At 42.6% G+C, this 21,257-nt stretch overlaps 1 protein-coding gene across 1 annotated transcript in view; it reads left to right on the top strand.

Moving 5' to 3' along the window:
- Nucleotides 1–5,788: 5,788 nt before the first annotated feature.
- The window catches only part of SELENOI (selenoprotein I), a 37,627-nt gene continuing 22,158 nt past the window's right edge, over nucleotides 5,789–21,257 (top strand). The window contains exon 1 of the mRNA XM_052649146.1: nucleotides 5,789–5,905. Coding sequence (XP_052505106.1) covers nucleotides 5,849–5,905 — 57 coding nt within the window. The 5' untranslated portion in view covers nucleotides 5,789–5,848. The remainder of the gene's footprint in view (nucleotides 5,906–21,257) is intronic.

The following is a 21,257-nucleotide window of genomic DNA, read 5'->3' as shown; positions in this document are numbered from 1 at the left end:
AGAACCAATAAGTTACTGTAAGGCTTTATTGTTTTAAAAATTAAAACCGAATCAGTATCTTTATATAAGCTTCCTTGGGAAAACTTCCCCATTTTTATGGCTTGAATAACTTATATCAGATTTATTAACTATATTAGTACTTGAAAGTGAAAGTTACTAAGCCATGTCTTGACTCTTTGCGACCCCATGGACTATACAGTCCATGGAATTCTCCAGGCCAGAATACTGGAATGGGTAGCTTTTCTCTTCTCCAGGGGATCTTCCCAAACCAGAGATTGAACCCAGGTCTCCGGCATTGCAGGTGAACTCTTTACCAGCTGAGCCACAAGAGAAGCCCTATATTAGTCCTTAACTTATTCCAATTTTCTAGATACCTCCACATATTTGACACCATCTTACTTCAGACTAAGTAAAACAGGAATTGTAGGAAGTACACTACTTTTTATCCCGAGGTTATATTCTGAAGGTGATGACACTAGCACAGGTCTCTTTTATGATTATCATACCGAAAGGCAAAAAGCCTTATCTTGAGTGTTTGAGATATAGCACAGATAAACTTCAACAGATGAGGAGGCAGACAAGAGAAGCAGGCAGTGCCAAACTATGCTCCGTACTGTGGTGCAGAAGGAAGAGATAGCATGGGGGTATACAAAGGAGTAAATAGCCAGGCCAATGTGAAGTGGTCCCTACCAGCCCTGGGCAGGCTTAGGGATAAATGCACCCTGGACAGGAATTCAGGAAAGAGGAGACAGGAAGGTGATTTACTTGCAAATGTAAATTTGTTTACCTGACAATGTTTTCTTCTTAGGCGAGAGTGCCTGGTAAAACTCACCCAGGCCTAGGATTTATGGGGTTTTGAAAAATAATACCTTATGTTTATATGGGCTTATATTTACCATGGATTTCCCTGATGGCTCAGACAGTAAAGCGTCTGCCTACAATGCAGGAGACCCGGTTTCAATCCCTGGGTGGGGAAGATGCCCTGGAGAAGGACATGGCAACCCACTCTAGTATTCTTGCCTGGACATCTCATGGACAGACGAGCCTGGTAGGCTACAGTCCATGGGGTCGCAAAGAGTCGGACATGACTGAGCGACTTCCCTTTCACTTTTCACTTTCATGCATTGGAGAAGGAAATGGCAACCCACTCCAGTATTCTTGCTTGGAAAATCCCATGGACGGAGGAGCCTGGTAGAGTCGGACCTGACTGAGCGATTTCACTTTCACTTTCACACTCACCATATATACCTTATATTTGTATGGGTTTAATTTCTTTTTCCACTCAGATATAACTCAACATATATATTTTTAATTTTAATTGTAGGCTAATTACAATATTGTGGTGGTTTTCATCATACATTGACATGAATCAGCCATGGGTGTACAGGTGTCCCCCCATCCTGAACCCCCCTCCCACCTCCCTCCCCACCCAATCCCTCTGGGTTGTCCCAGAGCACCAGCTTTGAGTGCCCTGCTTCATGCATTGACCTTGCACCGGTCATCTGTTTTACATACAGTAACGTACATGCTTCAATGCCATTCTCTCATATTGTCTCACCCTCACCTTCTCCCACATAGTATAAAAGTCTGTTCTTTACATCTATGACTCTTTTGCTGTCTTGCATACAGGGTCATTGTTACCATCTTTCTAAATTTGTATGGGCTTAACTTAACAGGCTTATGACATGCTCTTATGTAATAAGTGTAAAAGATAGGACAAGAATTATGATCATTTTACAGATCAGTTGATTTCATCTTAGAGAAGTTAAATGATATAATTTAGTTAAATTTCAGAGATGAACAGTATCTTAAAGATTTCATCTAATGCTCGCTCTTTAAAAAAAGAGAACATGGTTAGGTGAGTAAGTTGTCTAGGATCACAAAGCCAGTATGCAACAGATGTCAAAGTATAGACAAAGTTCTGTGTTGTGTTTCAGTTTAGAAATTCTCAGACTGACTCATATCTGATTCTAATTTGTTATAGTCTTCTGTAGAAGTTGTTTGTTGTTGTTGTTTATTTGCTAAGTCATGTCTGACTCTTTGCAACACCATGGACTGTAGGGTATGCCAGGCTCCTCTGTCCATAGGATTTCCCAGCAAGAACACTGGAGTGAGTTGCTGTTTCCTTCTCCAGGGGATCTTCTGGACCAAGGGATCAAACCCGTCTCCTGCACTGCAGGCAGATTCTTTACCACTTAACCACCAGGGAAGCCCCTCCTTCTGCAGAAGAGAGGCCACAAATTGAAGCTGCTCTCACAAAATTAAAATCTGCTCTTTTAAAAACAGTACTTTTGAAGAAAATATCAGAGTTAGGAAAAATTTTACAAAATTAGAAATGTTACTTTGAGTTTGCTTACATCTGAAGTGATTCACAGTAAGTACAGTTTATTAACTATTAGGTTCATGTACTCGTCACATTTTATGGTTTTTCACAATTGAATATCTTTTAAAGTATGAAGTTTAAATCTCAGATGGGTAAGCACAGGTCTGTTATTAAAAATAATTTAATGAGGTTTTTTCCTCTTCATATGTTTTGAAAGAAACATAGAACAGGGGAAATCTGTAGTGTATTACTTGGGAGAATAGCTTCAGTCTGATTGTCTAAAATCTTGATTCAGTTTTCTTATCAGTACACAGAGGGAATTTAAATACCCTACCGGCAGAAGGAAAATACTTTTATGTCCAAGGAGGTGGTTTCATAATTTTCATTATGAAAATTATGCCAATTTCCTTCTTAAAGGAAGATTCACATTTCCAATGTACTTCTCAAAGCTGGGCACTTCACAGCATAGCAGAGATCTTTGCTCATTCATGCAACAAAATGTATTCAGTTCAGTTCAGTCGCTCAGCCGTGTCTGACTCTTTTCGACCCCATGAACTGCAGCACGCCAGGCCTCCCTGTCCATCACCAACTCCCAGAGTTCACCCAAACTCATGTCCATCAAGTCAGTGATGCCATCCAGCCATTTCATCCTCTGTCGTCCCCTTCTCCTCCTGCCCCCAATCCCTCCCAGCATCAGAGTCTTAAAGCTCCATTTAGTCAAGGCTATGGTTTTTCTAGTGCTCATGTACGGATGTGAGAGTTGGACTGTGAAGAAAGTTGAGCGGTGAAGAATTGATGCTTTTGAACTGTGATGTTGGAGAAGACTCTTGAGAGTCTCTTGGACTGCAAAGAGATCCAACCAGTCCATTCTAAAGGAGACTGGTTCTACGTGTTCTTTGGAAGGAATGATGCTAAAGCTGAAACTCCAGTACTTTGGCCACCTCATGTGAAGAGATGACTCATGTATTATTTGCAGGCTGCTAGGCTATGGGACTTCCCTGGTAACTCAGTGATAAAGGATCTGCCTGCCAATGTCAGGAGACATGGGTTCGATCTCTGGTCTGGAAAGATCCCCTAGAGAAGGAAATGGCAACCCATTCCAGTATTTTTGCCTGGAAAATGCCATGGACAGAGGAGCCTGGTGAATTAGAGCCCACTGGGTTGCAGAGTCAGACACGACTTAGTGACTCAATGACAACAGTCTATGGAACATGTGGAAAACCAGGTTTTATTAGGATAAAATTCCTCCCCTTAGGGCAAGTGAGGAAGAACAACCAATTTTATTGATCATGTACTATGCACCAAATATGATGACAGTTTTACACCTATTACTTCATAAGAATCTTAAAGTCTAGAAGACATATGGAGAAACAATAAAGTACTTATGCTTGATATATATAAGTCCTCAATGAGTATTTGTTGAATGAATGAATGTAAAGAACATGAGATCTCAAAATAATTGTCCTTGCTTCAGAGTCCCAGAGAGATTGAGAGATTCCCTTAGGTGAAGGTTTTCCATACCAAAGACCACATTCCTTGTTGAGTCGACCATTTCCAAGCTGTGTAATTAAGTGATCCTAGGCTGGTTAGGTCATCTGAATTTTGGTTTCCTAGCCTGCAAAGCGGAGAAGGCAACGGCACCCCACTCCAGTACTCTTGCCTGGAAAATCCCATGGATGGAGGAGCCTGGTGGGCTGCAGTCCATGGGATCGCTAAGAGTCAGACAAGACTGAGCGACTTCACTTTCACTTTTCACTTTCATGCATTGGAGAAGGAAATGGCAACCCACTCCAGTATTCTTGCCTGAAGAATCCCTGGGACGGGGGAGCCTGGCAGGCTGCCGTCTATGGGGTCGCACAGAATCGGACATGACTGAAGCGACTTAGCAGCAGTAGCAGCCTGCAAAGTGGGGAAAGTGTCTTCCGTCTCAGTGTTGTGACGGGTTGGTGATAAGCTATGTAAAATTCCCCACATGGAAGGATAATTAATAATTATGCTATTGGTAGAGCCTGGTGGGCTGCCGTCTATGGGGTCACAGAGAGTCAGACACGACTGAAGCGACTTAGCAGCAGCAACAGTAACAGCACAATCAACTATTATTATTATTTACTAGACTGATACACACTAGCTATTGATCTAATTTTTTCTACAATTGGTTTCAGTTATAAAAATTAACTTCTTGCAAATGCATTTAAGGACCCCCAAGTGGCTCAGTGGTAAAGAATCTGGCTACAATGCGGGCGTGCCTGCCAAGTCGCTTCAGTCGTGTCCGACTCTGGGCTACTCCGTCCCTGGGATTCTCCAGGCAAGAATACTGGAGTGGGTTGACATACCCTCCTTCAGGGAATCTTTCCGACCCAGGGATCGAAACCCCGTCTCTTACCTCTACTAGCATTGACAGGCTAGTTATTTACCACTAGCGCCACCTGGGATGCCCGCAATGCAGGAGACATGGGGTCAGTCCCTGGTCTGGAAGATCCCCTGGAGAAGGAAATGGTAACCTGCTGCAGTATCCCTGCCTGGGAAATCCCATGCACAGAGGGGCCTGGCGAGCTATAGTCCACGGGATTGCAAAAATTGTGCGACGCGACCTAGCGACTAAACAACAAGAGACTCAGAGGCCAACGCCTCTGCTTGGAAGACACTAGCAACCATCATTTGGAGTAGAGCGGAGTTTGTGCTCAAAATTCACAAACATGCGTCACGGGCCGGCAGCGCCGAGGCCAGCGCGCGGCCGCGGGCTGGGACGCGGCGGTAGGTGGTCGACGTCGGGGGGTGGCCCGTGGGGCGCGCCGAGCCCCTCGCCCGCCTCCCCCTTTCCAGGTACCTACGCCCATTCATGCCCCTTTACCAACTGCAAACAGCCTCTCACCAGCTTCTCTAGAGCAAGTCACAGTCATTAGGTCACTGCGTGCAGCATACCGCGCTACGAGCTGGAAGCGGGCTGGGCACAGATGCTTTTTCTGCTTTTTACGACTTAGGAGGACTAAGTCCTCTTTTCTGAGGAACTCCTGAACTGATTCGCACACAACCATTCTACCTTGCCCCCCGAGACTAAAACGGTACCACCAAATCTCTACCCAAGCACGGACGCCACCCTACCACCGGCATTCCCCAGGGACGAAGAGCAAGCCCTCCTGGGAAATTGACCTTTCACCTCCCTTCTTGCCTTACCTCAACTCACCAATTTTGACGTTAGCGAATAAAGCGACGAGGAGGCCTAGAAGGCGGGACTTAGTGGTCCCAGGTCCACGTTGATTGGTTAAAACAGTGAAGCCCCCCCCCCGCGTGAGCCTCCTAGCACGCCTCCCTCGGTGGGCGGGGAGAAGTGATGACTGCGCTTGCGTGCTGAGAGGCGGCGGAAGTGGCGGGGGCGGGTACGCGTGCGCGGTGGGCGGAACGCGGCTCTTATAGCTTCTCTGCCCTCCCGGTTCTTCCCAGTCCTGCTCAGCCGGTGTAGTGCTTCTGGTTTCCTATCTCGTCGTGGAGAGTCGCTGCCGACTGGGCGCTCGTGTTCGGGTCGTCATGGCAAGTTACGAATACGTGAGCCCGGAGCAGCTGGCTGGCTTTGATAAGTACAAGGTAGCGCGGGCCCCGCGGACGCCCCTTGCCCTGCTGGTCCCGGCCTCTCCTAGGCGCCTGAGAGGCCGGCGTGGTTTGTGTCACCTTGCGCCGCGTGGCTCCGGGCAGACTGGCGGCAGTTTCTTCGGGGGTCCTGCCGAGTGCTGGGGATTTGGGGTCGGGGAGCGTGGGAGCATCCTAGGCCCGCCGCTCCGACTCGGCCCCCTCCCGGGGGATTGCCTTTTCCTTAGGGGACCGCTCCACGAGAGTGGAGCGGGAGAATTCCCTTGGCTTCTTCACTTCGTTATTATTATTTTTAGTTCCTTGAGAGGTGATGCAGTTCTCTTCTGTGGTGTCTTGTCTTTATTTTAATGAAGATTTTACGCGCCTCTCTTGCATTCAATTTCGGCGATGGAGAGAATCTCTTGGTAGATGAGGCCCGGGGAAGGGGAGTGACTGCAAGGGCCGTACTGCAGATGCACCCGCTTCCACTCCCAGAAAAGAGGCGCCTGGGCGGCCAGTGTCGGTATATGTGCACGGGCAGAACCTGGAACTGTGTAGTGAAAAGAGCGCGGGCTTTGGGGCTCATGTAAACCTGATACCGGATCTGATACCCAAATCTAATTTATTTGGCGTTGGGCTAAATACTAGTTTTTACCTTGCAAAATGAGCATTGGAAAGCGCCTGGTACATAATGGGCCTCCAGGACCTGCTGGTCGTTATCTTTCCTTCAGGTAACGTTCTTCTCCACTGCTCCCTTAATGAGCGAATGACTCCAGTCAGTCGTCCAAGCCCGAAATCTGGGCAGTAACCTTTCATCCTTGCAACCTGTGCAGCTTTCACTACTGATTACTTTACCCCACCCACGAGCCCGGTGAATCACCAGGTCCTGTTAAGTTCCATCATTTTAGCCTAAACGAGAAAGATGGCTCCACTACCACTCTCCCCACATACGCTTTAATCTTTTAATTTTAGAATGGTTTTTAGAACAGATTTACAGAAAAATTGTGACGGTAGTACAGAGTTCCCATATACCCCACATCCGATTTTCCTAGTTATTAACATCTTATGGTACATTTGACACAATTAAAATGAACTGATACTTACACAGTATTATTAACTGAAGTTCATACTTAGTTTTCACCGAATGTTCTTTTTCTGTTCTGGGCTCTCATCCATAATCCATAACATTTAGTTGTCACGTGTCTGTTGCCTCCTCTTGGCTATGATGGTTTCTCAGTCTTGTTTTTGATAACCTTGATAGTTTTGAGGAGTTCTAGTCAGGTATTTTGTAGAATGCCCCTCAACTGGGATTTGTCTGATGTTTTTTCTCATGATTAGACAGGATTATGGGGTTGAAGTGCCTTTCTCATTGTCCTAAGAGTACATGTCATCATCGCGACTTAATCACTGTTGATGACTTTGATTCCCTTGCTGAGGTAGTGTTTGTCAGGGTTTTCCCTGTAAAGTTAATCTCTTTGGAAGAAAGAGACCTCATTTAAGGGATGGAGAGTTATACTTCACCTCCTTGAGGGCAGAATATTGACCTAATTTTATTTGGACTTCTGCATGGAAGAGTTATGGTTTCTCCCCAATATATATTTATTCAGTGATTTACTTATATGCATATGAGTTTATGAATATTTATACTATGGGTTACAGTTCAATGCTGCTTGATTTGGTTGCTTACTAACATCCACTTTTGCCCTTCCAGTCCTTTTTCTCTGCTTCATAATGATCTTTTTTTTAAAAGTGTGTATCTGGTCACATCACTCCTTTGCTTATAATCCTCCACTGTCTTCCCTTTGCTCTTGGAATGAAGTCCTCAAATCTAGAACATCATCTGCAAGGCTCTATGATCTGGCCCTTGTCTGTGTCATCACCTTCATGTCTTGGCTCTCACTCTCTATTCTTGCCAGCATCAGTTGCCATCTCTCCCATTTCCTTTTTTTTCAGATCTTCAAGTAATGTTATGTCTGCCAGGAATGTAGCTCCCCATTTATCTTTATCTTCACATCTTTTTAAAAAACATTTATTTATTCATTTATTTGGCTGCATTGGGTCTTAGTTGTGGTATGTAAGATCTCCAGTTTTAGGGCTTAGTTGCTGCTCAGCATGTGGGAACTGAGGTCCCTGGTCCCTCATCCCCTGCATTGCAGCCTAACCACTGCATTGCAATCCTAACCACTGGACCACCAGGAAAGTCCCTCATCTTCACACCTGAATTTGAATGTTGCTTCCTCAGAGAAGCATTCCTTAAATATCTCATACTTCTCAAAGATGCTCTTATAGCACCCTCTGCTCCTCTATGAGATTAGTTCTTTAGGTGTCTCCCATTACTTCTGTGCATAGGCATCCAGTAAACATTTGTGGAATGAGTAACAGAAAAATCACAGTGGATCTTGTCAAACTGGAATAACTGTAAGGGACATAGTGCATTCCTCTGCTTTTGAGCAATATTATGCCATACTGTTTTGAACTGAGATGCTGACTTGTCTGAAAATTTTAAGTCGAAATTTAACCCAGTGCAAGGCTTTCACTGAAGAAGGTTATTAACCCAGATACCTCTTGTTTTCCCCTTTCTGTTATCTCTTTTGCACTGTAAATATTGACATAAAATTTTTTTTCTTCCATTCTAGGATCTGGCTTTCTGTAAGTGCCAACAGAATAACTGTTTTATTTGCAACAGTGTCTGTGATAGGGAATCTTATTTTTTTTTCTTTAAAATAAGCAGCCTTTCCTAGATTTATATTTCCTAATTTATAGGAAATTTTAGTGTGACTTTTCTGTTCTTATTTTTCCCCCTTCCGTTATCTGACTCACTTCCTGTGCCTGACAGCAGATTTCCTATCATTCTGGAAAGCAAAGGTCAATTTAGCAAACATCCAATGTTCACTAAAACATAGTTTGTTGATCTTCTTTTAGTTGTAATGAGACTTACTTTAAAAAAGTGGGTGTGGGGAGTGCATGGCACAAATTTATAAACTTCTTCTAGCAGACGGTTCTTTACTCAGTACTGTGTTCATATTAAAAAATATGACTCCAGAGGGCAAAAAAATCTGTGTGGTCTGTTTTCCTGGAACGTAAATTATACCTGGAGGCCTTTTCTTCCTGAAGATCACATATTCCATTATGTGGGCTTTTTGTAAATGCTCATTGAATTAAAACAGCTTTTGAAGAAGATCATCCCATGAATGGGTGAAGACTCAAAACACTCAAAAGAGAGATTTTTATTTCCTGACATGACTCTGTATATTAAAGCAAAGAGATGTAGAGAAAAATTTATATTATCAAAGCAGCTGGTGGAAGAATTACTTTTGAACCAGTTCAGTTTATCTTCCCCAGAGGTACATCTGAGAGCTACAGTTGAAAACCTGGCAGTTATCCAGAATAACTCCTGAAAGGGGTGCACACACAGAGTAGTAATTAGGTTTCGGTAGTAAGAAAGTGTGAAGGCAATTGACTTTGAAGGCAAAAGGAAGCATGGGATGAATTCAGTGTTACATGCTCTCTTAACGCTTGTGTTCCTTGTTGTGTCTCCCCAGCCTTATTAAACAGTTGCATAATTTGTTGAGTGTCCGCCCTCTCTGTTGGGATATGAGCTCTGGGAGGGCAAATCCTACAGCTCTCTTCTTGCACATGACCAAGGTCTAGCACATGAACATTGTAGGCATTTGACAAATATTTATTGAAGGAATGAAAATGTACAAGAATAAAAACCATTTGGAAGTATGGTAAAATGGAGCTGTGCATTTCCAGGAAACTGGAAGGATACGTTCATATTTTGAACGTGAAAATAAATCACCATTGTTCTCAGTTGCTTATTAATGTACCTTTAAACAGTTATGTTGAGGGATTTCACTCTCACCAGACTTATCTTTCCTGCTCTCTTCCTATCCTGAGTTGAAGAATGTTTCCACTTATCTAAGGGTGAAACTTATATTGTGGTTTACCTAATCTGACCTAAGGAAGGCTTAGTTTTAATTGATAGTGTAGCAGCTAGTTTCAAATTGTATCATTTTGCTTCAGAGAAAAAGTGTTCTGTGAAAAATCTTGTTTGGTATCAAGACTATAATTTTATGACGAATTGGTTTCTGCTATCGTGGTAATAATTAACTTGGCTATAAACAATAGCCTATTTACAGGAACTTTGATAATTGTGAATTCAGGTGGAAAAGAAAGGCTTTGTACATCTTGATGGTTGTGCTAAAGAACTGGAATCTGGCCTGCACCCTTACCAGTTCATGCAGTTTGGTTTTGTTTATCCAGTAAGCATTTATTGAGGGCCTGCTCTGGCTCAGACACAGCATTGCAACTGCAAAATTAAGCTAGGCTGGAATTCCTGCCTTCAAGTAACTCAGTTAGGTGGCATATTGGCAAGGAAGCAAACAGATAGAGTTAATAAATGCAGTTAGGTAAGTTTACTTCCTTGCCCTTGGCGTTTGTACTTCTCTGCTTGTGAACACTAATTGGCATATAGCATATGTACATATACTCACGTGCCAGAAGGTTATACCAAGAGGAAGGATGTTTTAGCTAAGGAAGAGTAAGTACATTTTTTCAAACACCAGTCTCCTCCTTGAGCATCTGTAGTGCCTCCCACGTGTTTTTCCTGTGTTTGATATCCAGAGTCCTCAGCGAGGATTTCAGCTTCCTTCACTGGACAGTCCCTCCTTTTGTCTTATCTCCTCATCTCTTGTTTACTATGGATAAAGTCTAGCAAGGAAACATGTTTGTCATCGCGACCTGCTTGTTCTTGTCTCACTGCTCTAATTCTTCTCCAATCTTCTCTCACCACCTGTCTGACTCGTCAGCAGATGTAAATGACGATTTCATGGAAATGGCATCTCTTTGCCCACTGAGTCATAGTCTTTGTGGGTGCAGTTCTTAAAGTCTTGTGTTGATAAAAAGTACTTTTGTTGTTGTTCAGTCATTAAGTCGTGTTTTAATTGTCTTAAGTTGCAACTCTTGTAACCCCATGGACTGCAGCACTCCAGACTTCCCTGTCCTCCACTGTCTCCCCAAGTTTGCTCAAACTCATGTCCGCTGCGGGGGAGCCCGGTGGGCTGCCATGTATGGGGTTGCACAGGGTCGGACACGACTGAAGCGACTTAGCAGCAGCAGCATGTCCATTGAGTCAGTGATGCCATCCAACCGTCTCAGCCTCTGTCGCCCTCTTCTTTTGCCTTCAATATTTCCCAGCAACAGGATCTTTTCTAGTGAGTCGGCTCTTCACATCAGGTGACCTAAGTATTGGAGATTCAGCATCAGTCTTTCCAATGAATATTCAGGAAATAAATGATTTCCTTTAGGATTGACTGGTTTGATCTTGCAGTCCAAGGAACTCTCAATAGTCTTCTCTAGCACAGTTGGAAAGGATCAGTTCTTCGATGCTCAGCCTTCTTTTGGTCCAATTCTCACATCTGTACACAACTACTGGAAAAACCATAGCTTTGTCTGTATGGTCCTTTGTCAGCAAAGTAGTGTCTCTGCTTTTAAATGCATTGTCTAGATTTGTCATGGCTTTCCTTCTGAGGAGCAAGCGACTTTTAAATTCCTGGCTACAGTCACCGTCCGCAGTGATTTTGGAGCCCAAGAAATCTGTCACTGTTTTCACTTTTTCCCCAACTGTTTGGCATGAAATGAAGGGACTGGATGCCATGATCTTAGCTTTTGGAATGTTGAATTTTAAGCCAGCTTTTTCACTCTTCTGTTTCAGCAAGAGGCTCTTTAGTTCTTCTTCACTTTCTGCCATTAGGGTGGTGTCATCTGCATATCTGAGGTTTTTGATATTTCTCCCATCAATCTTGATTCCAACTTGTGATTTCGTGTGATATACTCTGCATAGAAGTTAAATAAGCAGAGTGACAATATACAGCCCTGACATATTCCTTTCCCAATTTAGAACCAGTCCATTGTTCCATGTCTGATTCTAACTGTTGCTTCTTGACCTGCATACAGGTTTCTCTGGAGGCAGGTTAGGCGGTCTGGTATTCCCATCTCTTTAAGAATTTTCCACAGTTTGTTGTAATCTGCCCCGTCAAAGGCTTTAATGTAGTCAATGAAGCAGAACTAGATATTTTTTCTGGAATTTTCTTGCTTTCTTTATGATCCAACGATTTTTGGTAGTTTGACCTCTGGTTCCTCTGCCTTTTCTAATCCAGCTCATACATCTGGAAGTTCTCAGTTCGTGTACTGCTAAAGCCTAGCTTGAAGGATTTTGAGCATTACTTTGCTAGCATGTGAAATGAGTACAGTTGTTCAGTAGTTTGAACATTCTTTGGCATTGGGCTTCTTTGGGATTGGACTGAAAACTGACCTTTTCCAGTCTGTGGCCACTGCTGAGTTTTCTAAATTTGCTGACATATTGAGTGCAGCACTTTAACATCTTTATCTTTTAGGATTTGAAATAGCTTGGCTGGAATTCTGTCACCTACACTAGCTTTGTAATTCTTCTTAAGAGCCACTTGATTTCACAGTCTAGGATATCTGGCGCTAGGTGAGTGACCATACCATTGTGGTTATCTGAGTCATTAATACCTTTTTTGTATAGTTTTTCTGTGTAATCTTTTCAATCTTCCTAATCTCTTCTGCTTCTGTTAGATCCTTACCATTTCTGTCTGTCATTGTGACCATCCTTGCATGACACATTTTGCCAGAACCTCCTCTATGGCCTGTCCGTCTTGGGTGGCCTTGGATGGCATGGGTCATACCTTCATTGAGTTACACAAGCCCCTTCACCACAACAAGGTTGTGATCCATGAAAAGTACTTTTAGAAACTTCAAATGTCTGTCCTAGGGTTAATATAATGCCTCCCCTTTTTTCATTTTCAGTTAGATTTGATGTTTTTCTTTCTTAGTAGATTATTACTAGGACAGTGCCTTGCATTTAGTGAATACCTGCTGAATTTCATTATACCTTGTCTTTGTTTGCACTGCAGTATTTGAAGTCGCTATCAGGAGGTTAGGGTTTCACTGGTAGCTCAGCTGGTAAAGAATCCGCCTGCAGTGCGGGAGATCCGGGTTCAATTCCTGGGTTGGGAAGATCCCCTGGAGAAGGCATAGGCTACCCCACTCCCGTATTCTGAGCACTGAGCTGATGTGGCTTATCCTTCAGCTGAGGAATTGGCAGAAGTGGCATTCATGTTTGTTTTCACCAGAGCAGTGGTCCTCAGACTTGAGAGTGTTTCAGAATCACCTGGAGCCTTTGTTAAAAGACAGATTGCTGGCTCCACCTCCAGGCTGTCTGATTCTGTATATTAAGGGTAGGGTGCAAGAATTTGCACTCCGCTTGGCAGCTACATTTTGAGAAGCACCTCATCAAAGGAATATTCCATTGTATTGAAGAGCAAGTAATAAACCAAGAAATGAATGTAAAGAAGGAGGAAGCTATATTATTGTAACATTCATGTGTTCGCTCTCAAGCCCCAGGTAGTCTTGATTTTGTGGATGGGGCCTCAGGTTATCTCTTATACTAGGAAAGAGGATGGTGTAGTGCTTTCAGTATTGGATATTGGTTTTCTATTGCTGGGTGACAAATTACCACAGATTTGGTGGTATGAAACAACGCACATTTATTGGCTCCCACTTTTCTGTGAGTCAGGGCACCAGTGACTTGGCTTCTCTGCTTATGTGTCACTAGCCTGCCATGCAAGTGTCATTGGCACTGTGTTCTCATCTGGAGTTCGGGGTCCTCGTCCAGGCTCATGTGGCTGTTGGCCGAATTTAGTTCTTTCTAATTGTTGGGCCAAGGCTCTTGGCTCCTAGCAGTTGCCCACTTTTCTGGCCACATGGCTGTCACCATAGGCACTTCATGTGCTGTTTGCTTCTTTAAGGTCAACAGGAAACTCATCTTCAAACTGTTAAAATGGAGACCTAGGTAATGAATTATATTATGGAAATGGCATCTCGTCACCATTGTGTATAATGTTTTCTTGGGACTTCCCTGGTGGTCCACTGGTTAAGACTCTGCACTCCCAACGCAGAGGGTCTGGGTTCCATCCCTGGTCAGGTAACTAAGATCTCAAATGCCTCTCAGCATGGCCAAAAAAAAAAAATTTATAATAGTCTCTCAATCAAGGCAGTGACATCAGTCACCTTCACTGTATTCTGTCAATGAGAAGCAAGTTACAGGTTCCACCATCAAGAGAGTGAATGAACAGTGAAAGGGAACGGATTGATTATTTGTATAATTTGTATAAAGAGTTTGACTCATTGGGGATTAATGACCTTAGAATATGTCTGGCACCAACTGGAAGACAAATACAATTTCACTATATTGGATCTATCAGTAAGTAGCCCATGATTGTGTTTGGGCCAGGAGAGGATAGTCTGGTTTAAAACAAAGTGATCCATTTCACCAAAATGTTCCAAGATGACTCATAAAGGATTTATAGTTTAGGCCTTCCCGCTTATTAGCTGTTAATCCCTGAGTTTTATAGTTTCTTCATCTGTAAAATAGGGTGGAATAATCTACCTTATCTATCTTATAATATCAAATAAGAGAACAGGTATAATTGTACTTTGGAGACTGTATACATAGAAATGGAGACATGGTATTATTAATAGGGGGAGAGTAAGAACAACTTCCCTTGTGAAGTGACAAGTTGCTGTGAACTAGTTTCCAAAGGAAAATTGTTTCTCTCATCACTGATGGAGTCACTGTAAACTGCTACTTAAGTAAACATGCAGAGTAGTTTGTATTTATTCATCCATATGTGCAAACATTCAAAGATAGTTCAGTTCAGTCGCTCAGATATGTCCAATTCTTTGAAACCCCATAGATTGCAGCACGCCAGGCTTCCCTGTCCATCACCAACTCCTGGAGCTTACTCAAATTCATGTCCATCAAGTTGGTGATGCCATCCAACCATACCATCTCATCCTCTGTCATCCCCTTCTCCCGCCTTCAGTCTTTCCCAGCACCAGGGTCTTTTCCATTGAGTCAGTTCTTTGTATCACGTGGCCAAAGTATTGGAATTTCAGATTCAACATCAGTCCCTCCAATGAATATTCAGGACTGATTTCCTTTAGGGTTGACTGGTTGGATCTCCTTGCAGTCCAAGGGACTCAAGAGTCTTCTCCAACACCACAGTTCAAAAGAATCAATTCTTTGGTGCTCAACTTTCATTATAGTCCAACTTTCACATCCACACATGACTACTGGAAAAACCATAGCTTTGACTAGACAGACCTTTGTTGGCAAAGTAATGTCTCTGCTTTTTAATATGCTATCTAGGTTGATCATAGCTTTTCTTCCATGGAGAAAGTGTCTTTTAATTTTGTGGCTGCAGTCACCATCTGCAGTGATTTTGGAGCACCCCCAAAGTAAAGTCTCTCACTGTTTCCATTGTTTTCCCATCTATTTGCCATGAAGTGATGGGACCAGATGCCATGATCTTAGTTTTCTAAATGTTGAGTTTTAAGACAACTTAAACTCTTTCACTTTCATCAAGAGGCTCTTTAGTTCTGCTTTGCTTTCTGCCATTAAGGATGGTGTCATCTGCATATCTGAGGTTACTGATATTTCTCCCTGCAATCTTGATTCCAGCTTGTGCTTCATTCAGCCCAGCATTTCTCATGATGTACTCTGCATAGAAGTTAAATAAGCAGGGTGACAATATACAGCCTTGACGTACTCCTTTCCCTATTTGGAATCAGTCTGTTCCATGTCCAGTTCTAACTGTTGCTTCTTGACGTACATACAGATTTCTCTGGAGGCAGGTAAGGTGGTCTGGTATTCCCATCTCTTGAAGAATTTTCCAGTTTCTTGTGATCCACACAGTCAAAGGCTTTTGCATAGTCAAAGCAGAAGTAGATGTTTTTCTGGAACTCTCTTGCTTTTTCGATGGTTCAACAGATGTTGGCAATTTGATCTCTGGTTCCTCTGCCTTTTCTAAAACCAGCTTGAACATCTGGAAGTTCACGGTTTATGTATTGCTGAAGCCTGGCTTGGAGAATTTTCAGCCTTACTTTAATAGTGTGTGGGATGAGTGCAGTGGTGCGATAGTTTGAGCATTCTTTAGCATTGCCTTTCTCTGGGATTGGAATGAAAACTGATCTTTTCTAGTCCTGTGGCCACTGCTGAGTTTTCCAAATTTGCTGGCAAATTGAGTGCAGCACTTTCACAGCATCATCTTTTAGGATTTGCAATAGCTCAACTGGAATTCTGTCACCTCCACTAGCTTTGTTCCACTTGACTTAGCACTCCAGGATGTCTGGCCCTAGGTGAATGATCACACCATCATGGTTATCTGGGTCATGAAGATCTTTTTTATGTAGTTCTGTGTATTGTTGCCACCTCTTCTTAATGTCTTCTGCTTCTGTTAGGTCCATACCATTTCTGTCCTTTATTGAGCCCATCTTTGCATGAAATGTTCCCTTGACATCTAATTTTCTTGAAGAGATCTCTAGTCTTTCCCTTTCTGTTGTTTTCCTCTATTTCTTTGCATTGATCACTGAGGAAAGCTTTCTTGTCTCTCCTTGCTATTCTTTGGAACTCTGCATTCAAATGTATATATCTTTCCTTTTCTCCTTGTTTACTGAGCTCCTACTGTGTGACAGATGCAGATAGGATCAGGCTGGGAAGCCTTCTCCCTTCTCTTAACTGCTATTTTAAAATGCTAACTGTTGGTGAGTCCCACATTTGTATGTGAAGGTAGTTCTTTTGATTGCCTTCATATTTGTTGAGTGACTAACAGTTTTTAATAATTGGGATCTTTTGTTTTATGTTTTGTGCTTAAATGACTGCCCAGAGGCTTGGAATGCCCTTGCTAAAGAAATCTGCTGCAGGATTGGTAGAGTACATGTTGACCACAACGGATCCTGCCCCATAGAGACTTAACAGCTAAACATGATTGAGTCCTGAGACCCCTCAGCAAGGGACTGACCTCCATACCATATTAACACCACACAGACACTTGAGAGAAGAAACTTGACATTTCTTTTCTCTCCCCTGAGTTCTTAAGAAAGGACAATAATGTGTTTCTTTCATTTAAGAGATATCTGGAAAGTTGGTATGAGTAGTAAACAGTTTAATACAGTGAACCCAGTTGGGAACCAAAATTAGTTCTTTGTGACTGTCCTGCTTTTTATTCCTAAAATCATGGATGATTTAGAAGTCAGGAATTTGGAGAGTAATTTTAAAAAGTCAGAAACATCAGTTTGAGCCTGCTTACATCTGAAATGATTAACAATCAGTGCAGTTTATGAACTATTCTTAGCTTGTACTCAGTCCATACTTCATGGAGTTCCATGGTTAACTAAAATATGTTTTATAAGTGTAAAGTTTATTTTTCAAGTGAGTAAAGACAGGCAATCATTTGATAGTTAGAGACTTCCTCCTTATATTGATCAGAAGACAAAGCAAGGGAAATGGGATTATAGATGGTAGAGTGCTACCATCTACATTAGTACTAGATGGGACACTAGCCTCAGTCTGGTTGATAAGTTGTTCAGAGCTCTGCATTTAGTGCAAAGATGTGTCAGTTCATCAGTGTTCTTATCAGTTTACAGAAGAGATTTAAAATACAGTACCTGTATAAGGAAGTGGTTCCACAGTTCTCCTTTTGATCCAGCCAATTGCCTTTTGAAATTGAGAGGAGACTCACGTTTCTAGTGTCCTGCTCAAAACCGGGCACTTAGTAGCATATTTTAGAAGTAGTTTAGAGTCTTGTACTGCTCCTAGCCTAACCAGTAATTGCCACTGGCCTGGTAAACGGTGGCACTCTTGCAACTGTTTTGCACTTTGGCTGCCCTCCGGTCTATTTTCTATACCATAAACAGTGTGATCCTTTAAAAATATAAATCAGGACATGCATTGGGCTTATGATAAAACTCACTGTGGACCTTTTGGGTGTTGTCTGCCCACGTCTCCAGTCTCATTTCATACCACTCTTCCTTGTTCATTCACTGAGCTGTGGAGTGGCTTTCCTCCACTTTGTGATCTTCCCACATATTGTTCTCTGCTTTAGAAGGTGTCTTGGCATGTACCCTCCCTCCTTCCCAGTTTTTACCTATAAACTGCGTGCACACACACACATACACACGTGCATACTGTGACACATATATTCTTTATTTTCTCTCTCATTTTTAAGGTATACATTATATACAAATGCACAGATCATAAGTATATAATTTAATGAATTTTTGCATTTATGCACAGCCATGTAACCGTCACCCAAGTCATGAAACAGAATTATTTCTAGCACCTCAGAGGGCCCCCATTTAGTCCCTCTCATCAGACTGTTGTTATGATCTCTTTTTGCCATAAATTAATTTTGTCTGATTTTGAAATTCATATAAATGGAATCTTCAACAGTATGTTCTCTTAAGTAGTCTCACTTTTGTTTGACTCACTGTCTTATCTTGTACATTCTTCACCTATCTTATCTTCTAGGACTTACCTTTAGTGTCCCCTCCTCAGAGAAGCTTTTTCTGAGCACCTTAGACTCATTCCTGGTCCTCTGGGACGGCACCCCATTTATTGCTTTTCGTGGTATTGATCACAGCTGTGATTATGACTTGTTTTCCTGCTTACCATCTTTCTCACACTAGACTATGGGCTTGGTGAACACAGGACACATTTTGGTCTTGTTCACCACACTCTTTCTGGCAGTCTAGCACAGTGCCTGGCACAGTCATACATATTTGTTGTACACATATTTGTTGACTTAATAAATGAATAAATGAATGAATGAAGAATGAACCCTGCTGTATTTCCAGACTTGTACTGAAGTAAAAAGAAAAAAAGTCTTGCAACTTTCTAATATTTGACAAAATATTATCTAAGGTAATTCTGGATTTCATTAAGACTTCTTTGTGGGCAAGGTTGACTAATTGCCATTGGTGATAGTACAGAATTCTAAACCCAATAAAAATGACTAAATGTGTGAATAGCAGTCTTGAGGGGACTGTTTCGAAATTCAACCTTGATCCACATTTTTATACTTAGATGAAGTCATGGCTAATATGACAGTTTTGTAGTTTGTTGTTTAGTCGTTAGGTCACATCTGACTCTTTTCTGACCCCATGAACTAGCCTGGCGGGCTCCTCTGTCCATGGGATTTTCTAGGCAAGAACACTGGAGTGGGTTGCCATTTCCTTCTCCAGCGGATCTTCCCACCCAGGGATTGAACCCTTATCTCCTGCTTGGTAGGCAGATTCTTTACTACTGAGCCACCTGGGAAGCCCAGCTTTACATGCTAAGAATTTGGGGGTGCATAGTTAGTACGTCAGAGAAGGCAATGGCACCCCACTCCAGTACTCTTGCCTGGAAAATCCCATGGACGGAGGAGCCTGGTGGGCTGCAGTCCATGGGGTCGCTGAGAGTCAGACACGACTGAGCGACTTCACTTTCTCTTTTCACCTTCATGCATTGGAGAAGGATATGGCAACCCACACCAGTGTTCTTGCCTGGAGAATCCCGGGGACGGGGGAGCCTGGTGGGCTGCCATCTATGGGGTCGCACAGAGTCGGGCACGACTGAAGCGACTTAGCAGCAGCAGCAGCAGTTAGTACGTGGATTACTGAGTCTGACCCCCAAGGAGATCAGAAAGATGAGTGATCTCTAGCAGGATGAAGTGTTAAAATGGTAAATGTAGGGTCTTACACTTAGATTCCAATAATTAACTTCGTATGAATGTAGAGAAAGGTGGCTTTGCAGTCTGTATAAGAAAGGCCAGAGGAGTTCAGGTGACTGTGAAGTTGTGTCTAAGTCTGCAGAATGACTTTGTTTCCATGGGAAATTAATACAGTGTTGAACACCTGTTAGAGAAAAAAGTTATTGAGGAAGAAGGGCTAATAGTTCTTGTTATTTGTACTCATGCACCACTTGAAATGGTCCTTTTGCTCTGAATCACACTTTTGTGTCGGTTTAACAACAAAATGGATTGAATGGAGCACTGGTTGTCAGACTAAAGCCCCCAGACACCCTGTTTTGGGAATAAAGTTTTAGCACAGCATGCCCATTTGTTTTCTTATTTTCTGTGATTTCTTTCTGCTTCAGTGGCAGTATTGGGTATTTGTTACAGAGACCATATGGCCTGCAAAGCCTAAAATATTTAGACTTTTCTGGCATTTTCTGGAATGAGTTTTCCAACTTCTGGTCTAGAGAACTCGACCTTGATGATGAAGGGGAATGAAACTGTGACCAGAGAGGAGCAGCACAATGAACGTGAGATTTTTTTAACCAGGTGAAGAGAAGATTTAGTGTGACAGGGAGAACCATCTTCAAATATGGAAAGCATTATTGTTTGGAAGAAAAATCAGAACCTTATCTGTTTAGCTGTGTAAGGGAAATTGAAAACATGATAGAAAGTATGGGGCAAGGGGAGGATTTTGTTATCATGTAGAAAAATTGTTTTAACATTGGATTGGGGTCTTTTTAGAAGTAATGAGTGTTTTGGTAACCAGAGGCATTTAAAAAGAGGCCTGAAACTTCCCTAGTGGTCCAGTGGTTGGGACTCCGCTGCAGAGGGTGTGAGTTCTGTCCCTGGTCGGGGAACTAAGATCACACATGGCCAGAAATTTAAAAATGTAAAGTGGCCCGATGACTTTTACCTGTTCACGTAGGTGAGAGTCAGGCACGTGAGAACTACACGCCTCCTGAACTGTTGTGTTTCTGAGATTTTGCGTTGAAATGATTCTCAGACTCAGGCTGTGGTTTGCAAGCGTTTCTCCAGGGCACTGGCTTCGTCTGGCCTAACGTTGTTTTGTACTGTGTTGTGCTTAGTTGATCAGTCATGTCCAACTCTTGACTCCATGGACTGTAGTCCGCCAGGCTCCTCTGTCCATGGGGATTCTCCAGGTAAGAATATTGGAGTGGGTTGCTGTGCCCTCTTCCAGGTGATCTTCCAAGTTAGGGATTGAACCCAGGTCTCCCGCACTGCAGGTGGATTATTTACTGTCTGAGCCACCAGGGAAGCCCAACAGATTGTATTGGATTGGCCAAAAAGTTCGTCTGGGACTAAGGAAAAACCCTAACGAACTTTTTGGCCAACCCAATAGATCAAGCAAGTTCTGCAGGCCTTAACATGGGGTTATTACCTGATTCAGATATTCTGGTGTCTACCAAAACATCATTCCAATAGAAAATAAACATATATTTGACAGGCATTAACTGAATCTAGTTTTTGGCACCTTTAAAAGTTTATATTTTGCTTATTGTTTCAGGCATATGAAAGGTTTGACTCATTCTTCTTTCCTCCTATTGATTCACAAGACAGTTTTGAGTTTCTTTGTTTATACCAGGTGGTATGTGACCTTGAAAAAATACTCAGATGTGTAAGGCTAAACCGCAGAGCACTCTTTAGGTTTATTGTTGGCTACCTTTTGTAATCTCATATTAAATTTTCTCGCTATACTTGAGCTTACC

This window comes from Budorcas taxicolor, chromosome 11 (genome assembly GCF_023091745.1).
Source record: "Budorcas taxicolor isolate Tak-1 chromosome 11, Takin1.1, whole genome shotgun sequence".
Taxonomy (NCBI): domain Eukaryota; kingdom Metazoa; phylum Chordata; class Mammalia; order Artiodactyla; family Bovidae; genus Budorcas; species Budorcas taxicolor.
The sequence above is the reverse complement of the archived record's forward strand: the minus strand, read 5'-3'. Positions and strand labels throughout refer to the sequence as shown.